Source organism: Chenopodium album, chromosome 8, assembly GCF_948465745.1.
Source record: "Chenopodium album chromosome 8, dcCheAlbu1.1, whole genome shotgun sequence".
NCBI classification, from domain to species: domain Eukaryota; kingdom Viridiplantae; phylum Streptophyta; class Magnoliopsida; order Caryophyllales; family Amaranthaceae; genus Chenopodium; species Chenopodium album.
In genome coordinates, this window is record NC_137841.1 from 9,155,650 (window position 1) to 9,165,768 (window position 10,119).

The window sequence follows — 10,119 nt, forward strand, 5'->3', positions numbered from 1 at the left end:
GGGACTACACTTAGTAGGGACTCTAGAGAGAATTCATATTCGATCCCCGCAACAACAATCAAAAGAGGATTGAAATTTAACCATTTAAAACTAATCTTCGAATCTGAATTAGTCTAAAGGGTGAGTTGGGTAGAACACAAAAAAAAAAAAAAAAAAAAAAAAATTGAATTCTCTCTATATCTCCCACAGTCCCACCTCTCCACCATTTTATCTTGTTGTCTTGTACTCTTGTATACAGTATACTGTTGTATGCTTACAGAATAATTGGGAAATTACAGTAAACTAGTACTCCATATTCATAACTAGCTAGATACCCATGACCTTAACCTTAGCTCTTGAATCCAGCTTCCTTCATAGAAACTGCAATTTTCCAGTACCCTTTACCAATAATTCAAACAAAAATTCCAGAAAATTAAATTTTCCAATAATCTTTGCCCAATTTCCCAATCCAAAGGTATCACCTTTCTCTCTCTTTTCCTCTCCTTCGCAAATTTCAATTTTATCCCTGTTTTATTATGTGTATGTTTTTCAAATTTGGGCAGTGTAATCAAGAATTGTTGGTGGTGGTGGGTGGTGGAGCTGCCGGAATTTATGGCGCAATTTGGGCAAAGACTGTCGCACCCAAACTCAATGTTATTGTCATTGAGAAAGGGCAGCCATTATCTAAGGTACCACCACTTTTAACTCTCTTTCCTTTTTTTTGCATGAGCTTGTTTTGTTGATAAACTTTCTGGGTTTTGTATGAATGCTATACATGTTTGCAAAGGGATTTGATTTACAGTAATTAATTTGGAATTTCTAAGGGAATTTATTCCTTTTGCATTATAATGTCTTAGTAAGTTATACCCCGTTCACTTACCTTATTTTTACTAAATTGAAATTATTTTTACTGAAACAAAATTATATTTGCTGAACTTAAATTATTTTTACTGAACTTATATTAATTTTACTAAACTGAAATTATTTTTGCTGAAATGAAATTATTTTATTGATTTTCTATTATAATCCTTCTTTAAGAAAACTGAATTTTACGGACTTATTATTTTTACTTAATATTATTTATTTTAAGGTGAAGTGAACAGGGACTTAGTATATGAATATTTGTAACAATTTGACTTTAGACTAATTCTGTAATTCCTGCATCAACTTTGATCACATTTTACTAAGATATAACAATTAATAGTTAAAGATGGGCTTTGTAATTGGGAAATTTTTTTTTAAGAAGAACAAGTAGGAATGGATGGATTACATGCTCTTGAGGGTTCGAACAATTTCTTTATAAATTTCTTAAATAAAAATAATTCCCTCTTTGCGTTGGTTTAAGAACTTTTTCCCAAAATATTGTCCACGTAGGCTTGGTAAAAATTTTAAAAATATTTTTTAATCAGTAAAACTGCTAATGACAATAGCGGTTTATATATAATAAAACTGCAATTGTCATTTGCGGCTTAACCTTCAAAACGAAGCATTATTGTTTTTAATTTATGTGGGCAAGCAACATGTAAAACAACCGCAATTGGCATTTGCGGTTTTAATGTGCAAATATGCCATAGTCAAATGTGTCAGTAATGCTTATTTAGTTCATAATATGGAGTAGAACCACAAACTGTAATTGTGGTTCTTAACTAAAAACCACTAACGATGATTGCGGTTCAATGTTAAGAACCGCTATTGGCAATTTGGCATTAGTGGTTCTTCATTGAACCAAAATTTTTTAAAAAAATAAATAAATCATATCCGATCTTACGTGGACATTACTACGAGAACTATTTTTCAAAACGACGCAAAGTGGGAATTAGTTTTGATTTTAGCAATTTCTAAGGAAATCATTCTGAGAAACCCGGTATTGTCTCCTTGATTTGCTTGAGTAGTTTTGGTGGTCTAAAGGGTAATTTGGCATAACTAGTTGTAGTTTCTGTAGCACTTGGCTATTTTCATACTTGTTAGTTGATAAAGTGTCAGCTGTTGGAGCCTTAGAGGTTAATTGTCAAAGTAGGATTTTAATCCATTTTATATCCTGGAAACTAATTATGGTAGATTTTGCGAAACATTAGCTTATGGTAGATTTTGCGAAACATTAGCTTAAATAGTAGTTTAGGTTGTGTAGTGATAAAATAACTAGCCTACCATTGTAACCGTGCATAGAAATGGCGATGTTAGAAATTGTAAATTAGCTTGCTTGATTAGGGATGCGATAGGGAAAAAGTAGAGGTGCTAACAGGTACTTAAAAGGACCTCTAAACTATTGTTGGATTCTGTGAATGGGACAACTAAAGGGACTAATAAGTGGAACTTAATCCAAAAAGCATCTTGATCTAAGAGAAATATGATCTTGAACCAATTTGGATTCGAGAATTAAGGCATAGATTTGACCAAGAGCCGTAATTCCATATTGGCCTCTACTCGATTATCATTAGACAAGTGAAATTGGCTATGAATAACCATACAAACTCACGTATGACTAATATATGGTGATGCTTTGAGTTAAGTAATCCAAATTGCAGGGTATCAATAAAGGTGACAACATATCATAACTTCAAGCAATAACCTTACAAGCCAATATACAATAAATTTTCATAGTAATACAAGGATGAAATTAAAAACACCCTACATCATGAAATTTAGGATGCTCAATAACAGTTAGAAATGAAAGAAGGATTTACTCCTGGATTTAAATATTGAATATATAGATAACCCTTATAAATTATACCTTTCCTGCCTATAGTCCTTGGGTGAAAACACAAACTTTTGAATGGAACTTGAAATTGTCTGAGACTCTGAGTACAGTATTTGATTTATGAAGTGATTTGTTTACTATGAGACCATAAAGCTTTTTCATTTTGGAAATCATGCCACATGACCGTAGATTGACCCCTGTAAATAAGTTTAAATGAGAAAATGATCTGGCCATTGAAATAAGCTTAAAACAGCACTACAAAGGCTTCATTACATTGACTGCCTTGAGGAGGCAGTCTGTAGATCCTGCCAGCGCTTTGAGCTTGCACTGGAGCTAGTTGCCTGGCTGCTGCTTGTTTTTTTAATTTAATTATCCTTTTGCTTAATATTTCTGGCTGTATGTTAATTGAAGGCTTGTGGACCTAATTGTATTTGGGCTAGCTAAAGTTGTAAGCTTATTTTCTTTCTGATCATGGATGGGTTTTAGGCAATCTTCCGCCCTTCCGGTCTATTTTTCAGGCTCAAACCATTTAGATCACTTGCATTGTCCAATTATAGGGTGCTATAATTGGGGATTACGTATCTTCATGTAGCTTTTGTGAAACACTACCCCAAAAGCTAATAGCTGGTGTTCATCACTACTTTTCTGAATATTGATATTTCGAATTAATTCATTGAGAATATAATGCTACCTTTATCTGAGGAGTTGTCAATCATTATCTTTCTACAATCTTTTTTTTTTTGTTTATTTCTTCTGTGGTGAATTGGTGACATCCAATCTCTTTCTGGGCTTATGTAATCTACGCGTGATGCAGGTAAAAATATCTGGAGGAGGTAGATGCAATGTGACCAATGGACATTGCCCTGACAATGTGGTAAGTGCAGCATAAGAGCTTTGGCATTATGATAGCCTACTTGTGGTAACATCCACGATTTCACCCAATCAAATAATGATATTTTTAAAGTTTGTTGTGTCTCACCATGCTTTCATAGTTGCACACTTTCAAAAGGATAGATGTAATTTGTACTAAAATTATGAAACATTATTTGAATTTTATTCATTTGCATTACCGTTGGAATTACTACTACTACTACTATAACAACCAAGAAATCAACAATAATTATAATTATGTGTAGTTTATGAAAAATAATGGTCATTCAATCTTCTTGCTAATATACTTCTTAAAATTATTTTTATTGGCTTCAATTCATCATTGTAAATCATTAATTGTTATTGCAGATTATGGCGGAACAATACCCTAGAGGAAACAAAGAGTTAAAGGGATCTTTCTTTAGCATGCATAGTCCACTTGATACTATGTCCTGGTTTACTAGTCATGGAGTCAAACTCAAGGTCATCTATATGTTCTAAACCCTTCATTATTCTTTCTTCATATTTTTTGTCTTCTATCACAAAAGTAATGTATTGCTATTCTGTGGTCTTTCTATGCATATGTACGGAGCTAAAATCTTTTACATTTGTATTACCATCAGACGGAAAGTGATGGTCGGGTATTTCCGGTCAGTAACAGCTCAACTTCAATTATTGATTGCTTAATGACTGAAGCAAGAAAAATTGGAGGTATTTATCAATTTACCTTATGCCATTATATTGTTGTTTATCGATTTCTTAGAAGTTTTATGTAAAGAACTTTGAAACGGTGCAGTGATATATGTTTAAAGAGTAGGTGCACCATGTATAAAAAAAAATTTAAGAAAGCAGTGGTTTGTATTTCTATACATCTGTCTGACTTGTCTCAGATTCTCATAGCATGGTTGGAGAAAGAGTGCATTTTTACCCGTCTCCTACTCATAATTACATGTATATTGGGAATTTATAGAATATTTTATGCTGATACCTCACATTTTTTACTCCATCGTCCCTAAATAAAAGCCCTTTTTTTCCTAGGAGCATAGTTTTAGACTTCTAGGAGAGGTGTTGTGGCAGGGTATACTTGATTAACGTTGAATATGAAGATATAGAGAACAGTTTATTGTGGGATGGAATCGCCTTTCCTTCTTGAGAAAAACAAGGGGTTAGAGGTGTTTGGTTGATTAAAAGTGTATAGAAAAAGTAGTGGTTTTGGACCCTACAAAAATGAAAATGTGTTTTTATTTTGTTTTGTTGGGACAAGAATTTTGTGAGAAATGAAGCTTTAAGATAGACAGAGGGAGTACTATTTTCTCACGTGAAATGTACTCTGATTGATCAATTCTCTAGAAAGAACTTAAATGATGTCAATTGACTAAATAACTATGAAATTACTCTTGTTGCATTGTAGTAGAATTACTAAGATTCGAGAAGTCACTTATGATTCGTTTGCTGATACAGAAGACTTGAAATGCTTTAGAATTTTGAGATGGCAATTTGGGCTACAATGACGATCACTTTATCAGTAATTTAGCATTTGATTATATTTGATTCTCAGCTAAAAGTGTAATGGGAAGGTTCATTCTTGATACCTTAAGGTGTGTGCCTCAGTGGTTATTTCTTCTTTGCCTTTCCTTAAGGTTGAGTGTCCGAAAAACCTGGATAAAATATTGCAAGTATCATATCCTTTCAGAATACTCTGATTCACAAAATAACAGTCCTTTCCTTCATCTATTCTTCATGTTGCTTACATAGTCTAAGTGCACCCTTTGAGTTTTTCCATAACAGTAAATGCTTTTGCTGTATTGCAAATTGTTTTAATGCTTCACTCTTTGCAGTGTCGGTGCAGACAGGAAAAACTGTGACTTCTGCAACTAGCAAAGCTACTGGGAAGTTTGATCTCGGGATCGTGATGCGTAGTTCTCCAACCGCTGATCTTGTTGAAACTGATTATCTGTTAATTGCCACTGGAAGTAGCAAGCAGGTTGTTTGAGCTTTGAGATTGTTTTATTCATGAACCTGATATTATAATTATGCAATGTTACTACAATTTTTCACAGGGTTATGGTCTTGCAGGTCAGCTTGGCCATACGATTATAGATCCTGTCCCTAGTCTCTTCACTTTCAAGATCAAAGACTCTAATTTGGCTGAACTATCGGGAGTATGACATCTCCACCGTCCTCCTTTTGATTTACAACCGTTTTCAGCTACTCATATAACTTAACCTGTTTTAGTGATGCTGATATATACTTATATGTCACCATCACTCACTTTTTTGTATTATGTTTGTTCGAATCCTTCCCTACATATTCTACAAATTAAATAACACTCTTGTGTCTGTCTGTCTGTCTTGTGGATGTTTAGGTAGCTTTTTCCAAGGTAAAAGCAAGATTGAAACTGGATAACAGCCGACGAAATATACCGCATCTTACACAGGCATGCATGACTATATAATGGTGATGTCCTTCAATATTCTTAATACATATAAATTAACTCATCTTGTTGATTGTAGGTTGGACCAATGCTTGTTACTCACTGGGGGCTCAGTGGTCCTGCAATTCTTCGGTTGTCTTCCTGGTCAGCTCGTGATCTATACAGCTCAAATTACAAAGGTAATAATATCTTTGAACAGTCTGTTTGCACACTCTGACTACATTATCTGTGTCTGACATAATCTTATGTATTTAGGGACACTTATCTTGGACTTTGCACCGGATCTTCATAAAGAAGAAGTGAAGTCAATCCTCTTAAAGCAGAAGAAGAATTTTGCAGTAATTAACTTTCCTTCTTAGAGCTTCATTAGGATAGGGATCTCCTGTTGTTGTAATTTTGATTCCTGATCTGCCATAGGTACCCTTTCTACCCCAAAAATAAGATAGGGAGGAAGGGAGCATCAGAACATGATATACTTGCCCTAGAAATGAAATAAAACATTCAATTTGACTATAAAATACTACTTGGTGCTATTAAGGTAAAAGAAAACATGACTGTAGTCATGAATCTATTTCCTCTAATGCTGTAGAAAGCTCTTTCATGATGACACTTACAAATGTGGTGTTTATTTGGCATACAGGCAAATTTAATATTCTTAATTATTGTTTACTTGTGATGGCTCATAATATTGAGTGATTTGACCACTTTGTTATATACACTTTGCTATTTCTATGAGCATGACGTCATTGTTCTGTTGAAATGTTGATATATTCAGAAGCAAAAAGTGGTCAATTCAAGCCCTTCAGAGTTTAATCTTGTCAAGAGATTTTGGAGATATTTGCTCAAACGTGAGGTAGACAGTAGTTCTTTTATTCTACCACTATTACATATTTTTTAACTTTTGTTTGTTAAACTACTTCATTCTATCTAGGGTTTAGTTGAAGATATCTTATGGGCTTCCATTTCTAGTGATGCATTGCTTTCTATTACCTCCCTACTAAAACAGTGCCCATTTGAAGTGACAGGAAAGGTACGAGCACCCCCTCCTGCTTCGCCCTCTTTAAATATTATTAGTTCTGTTTTTGTATATTTATGGGGTGTCAAAATTTGTGACGTGGTTTTTGCTAAAGGGCCAATTTAAAGATGAATTTGTCACTGCTGGAGGTATTCCCTTGAGTGAGGTACTCTTACTTCTCCCTTAATTTCCGTCCCTGTCATTTTCTTTCTATCTCTATTCTCTAATATTGAATTTAACCTGCACTATCCCCCTTTGAAGATTTCATTGAAGACGATGGAGAGCAAAAAGTTTTCCAACTTATTTTTTGCAGGGGAGGTAATCACTAATCTTGCTTTGTAATGAATTTTCTCAGGCATACCATAATGACAGCCGAAGTTCTGTATATGGGCCTTATGGCATGAACTTTAAAAGGCATTCTATGTTTGCATTTTGCAGTTACAGTAGTTGGTTCTATTTCCCTAGTAGCTTCTTGAAGTAAATCTGGCCTATGTTGTTTGATATTGCTGCATTCATACTAGAAGAGTGCTTCCCTTCTTTGTTCTTGAATTTTGTTCAGGACATGAGAAGATCTTGCAGGTGTTCACCCTGTAAGTGTGGAGACTCTTGGCCACTACACCACAACAAATTTAGTAACCCATTGTTTTGGTCAATATCTTTTTGAGAGAAGTGGAAATGTGTGTTGAGGTTTGAGGTCATTGAAGGCGGGGGCAGATGTATTTGAGTTCTAAATTTCTTATGTTTTGCAGATATTGAACGTTGATGGGATAACTGGTGGATTTAATTTTCAGGTATCCATCTTACTTCTTTTTTGCTTTCTCTTTCATTTCTGGTGGAAAATTTCTTAGTATAATGCTCCCTAAGTCAACCTAATAAAGACTAAGCAAACAATTCCTAGTATAAAACCTGCAAGTCAATATCATTTTGCCAAAGTCACTATCCGGAGCTTGGTCTCTGATATTCATAAAAGTTGTAAATTTGCTTTATAGGGCCGGTTAGTGACTTGGTTAGTTGTTTAGCATGTGATTAATTCTTGTTTCTAGCAATATGCATTGTTTCTAATCTCCTATTCTAAGCTTTGTTATGTATGCCTATACATTTCCCTATATGTTGGTTTCCATTTATTTGAGTAATAGGCAGTACTTCCTCAGCCAAATTAACTACTGTTTTCCTTTTCATCTGTCACTTTGTGAGATAATCTAAATTTTAACAAGTTTTTGGTAACAAAAGTAGGAATGACACGTGCATCTCCTTTCTCTTAATTTTAAAGACTTTAAAGTCTAAGTTCAAACACACAAGTTTAGAGAAAATAAGTTCAAATACGTATATATTAGTTCAGATTAGTTGATTCAAGTTCTGATAAGTCAATATAAATATAAATTGAAGAGAGAATACAGTCATAGGTGTTAGTTGAATCTTTAATTTTCTTCTTTTCAGTTTTCACTATAAGCTGGTAATTGTCTTTAACTTTTTGCCTAATTGTTTTGCATCTTGGAGGTCCGAAACATAGGTCTGCTTCTAACTTATCTACAACAATTTACTCTGTGATTTCTTTTTGTTACTGTTGCAAGGCCGTCTGATTGATGTTCATGCAATTGGGAAATTACCATAGTTCTAGCAAGTACTCCGCTGTTCTGTTTAGGCTCCCTGTATACCACTGTCAGTTACTTGGATGCAGGCTTGTATGCTTATAGATTGAATAACAACTTTTGCAGAATGCGTGGACGGGGGGCTACATTGCTGGTACAAGCATTGGGGATTTAGCAGCATCCAGCAGACAGAGCGCTTAAGGTGCAGATATTATTATAACATTGTCCCTTTATGCAGCTAGTGCTACAAGCCTGCAACTGCCTTCTAATTTCTAAGCCAGGACTAAGTCATGTGCATGCTAACTAGAATGCACAAAAGTTAAAACTGAGGGCGTTTGGGCTTGTCCACCTATTATGTATGGGCCTCGAAGTTGTATGCAGATTGTTGTGAAATAAAAGGGATATAGAACTAGAGAGGGTGTGATAACTGAGATTAGACACTAGCATATGTTGGTAAAATAAAAATTATTCGTGATTGGATTGAATCTTTTAGACAACATTACTCTTTGTGGCTCTTTACATTCCAAAATAATACGAATACGAAGTAATGCTATTCTATCACCAATACAACGTAGTTCCAATTGAATGTTGGATCGATGCTCGAACCCATCACCCACCACCATCAATGAACTCCACCCCCTAATTTCAAGGTTAACTGGAACATAAGGGGCGGGTGAGAGCTTTGGATTTCTCCTCAAATTTAATTAAAACATGTATCCAGAATTTAAAGTGATTTTTGCCTTCACATATATTGGTAGTGTGGAAATCAAGATTGACAAGAAATGAGACATAAAGAATCTGAGGCATGTAGGCTTTAGTTGATCTTAAGGTCCATCCTGTGATAGTTGACCCTAATATTGCGGCTTTTTGCAAAGGGGTTTTAAGCAAGGCTTACTCTTCCTTCCTTACTAAGATAGCTAAGAGGTTTCAATCAATCGAGTGTCCTTATCTTGTTATTAAGCTATAAATCCGATAATTAATTGATTTCGAGTTGAACTAGGCTTAGCAAAGCCGCTTGAAAAATGAAAGTCTCTCTCCAAGAATTATCGGCAAAACTGACCTTTTTTTTTTCTTTTTTTTTTTTTCTTTTTTTTTTTGAAACAATCGGCAAAACTGACTTTTACACAACCAATACCCGCAATACAATAAACCAGATTTAAATTAACATGGCCTAACCCCACTTGAATTAAACTGACCCGATAATCAATTTTTCTAATAATGATTATTTTATTAAAATAAATAAATTGGCAATATAATCTCCAAAATAACTCGAACCTAGCCCCAAACTCAAAATCAATTCAAACAAGTCTTATCCGAAAATGAACCATCCCTTTGGTAGCGGGTCACTTAGCTCTTAGGGTACATAAATTAAATTATAGTCACTCTATGCATAGGACTGTAAGGCGTAAGGCAATGTGCCGTCAATTGTAAGACAAATATTCTCTCAATGAAAGAAAATTGACATAATATATATTAAGGCATGTAAGAAGTTGCATTGACTAACAGTTATAAAGAAGATACAAATGCATGAATA

General features: G+C 34.4%; 1 protein-coding gene across 2 annotated transcripts; it reads left to right on the forward strand.

Annotated features, from left to right (window-relative positions):
* Positions 1 to 41: 41 nt before the first annotated feature.
* Positions 42 to 9,100, forward strand: LOC145555818 (uncharacterized). 2 transcript variants are annotated; one of them, XR_014091565.1, is made up of 16 exons: positions 42 to 454; positions 543 to 668; positions 3,492 to 3,551; positions 3,917 to 4,030; positions 4,171 to 4,258; positions 5,386 to 5,531; positions 5,608 to 5,709; positions 5,913 to 5,984; positions 6,061 to 6,160; positions 6,237 to 6,319; positions 6,757 to 6,834; positions 6,913 to 7,011; positions 7,125 to 7,162; positions 7,258 to 7,314; positions 7,746 to 7,787; positions 8,712 to 8,752. XR_014091565.1 is itself a non-coding variant. In XM_081617540.1 (16 exons), the coding sequence occupies exons 1-16, from the start codon at positions 317 to 319 to the stop codon at positions 8,784 to 8,786; spliced, it is 1,431 nt and encodes a 476-aa protein (XP_081473666.1). In that variant the 5' UTR covers positions 62 to 316; the 3' UTR covers positions 8,787 to 9,100. The 2 variants fall into 2 exon arrangements, 1 of the variants encoding a protein (XP_081473666.1); XM_081617540.1 differs by having other exon boundaries at positions 62 to 454; positions 7,112 to 7,162; positions 8,712 to 9,100.
* Positions 9,101 to 10,119: the final 1,019 nt, after the last annotated feature.

Excerpts from the sequence above, each read along its gene's own strand:
- LOC145555818 (XM_081617540.1), top strand. The coding sequence starts at position 317 with ATGACCTTAACCTTAGCTCTTGAATCCAGCTTCCTTCATAGAAACTGC. Across the intron at positions 669-3,491 it reads AAGGGCAGCCATTATCTAAG|GTAAAAATATCTGGAGGAGG; the intron begins GTACCACCACTT and ends CGCGTGATGCAG. Across the intron at positions 7,788-8,711 it reads CTGGTGGATTTAATTTTCAG|AATGCGTGGACGGGGGGCTA; the intron begins GTATCCATCTTA and ends CAACTTTTGCAG.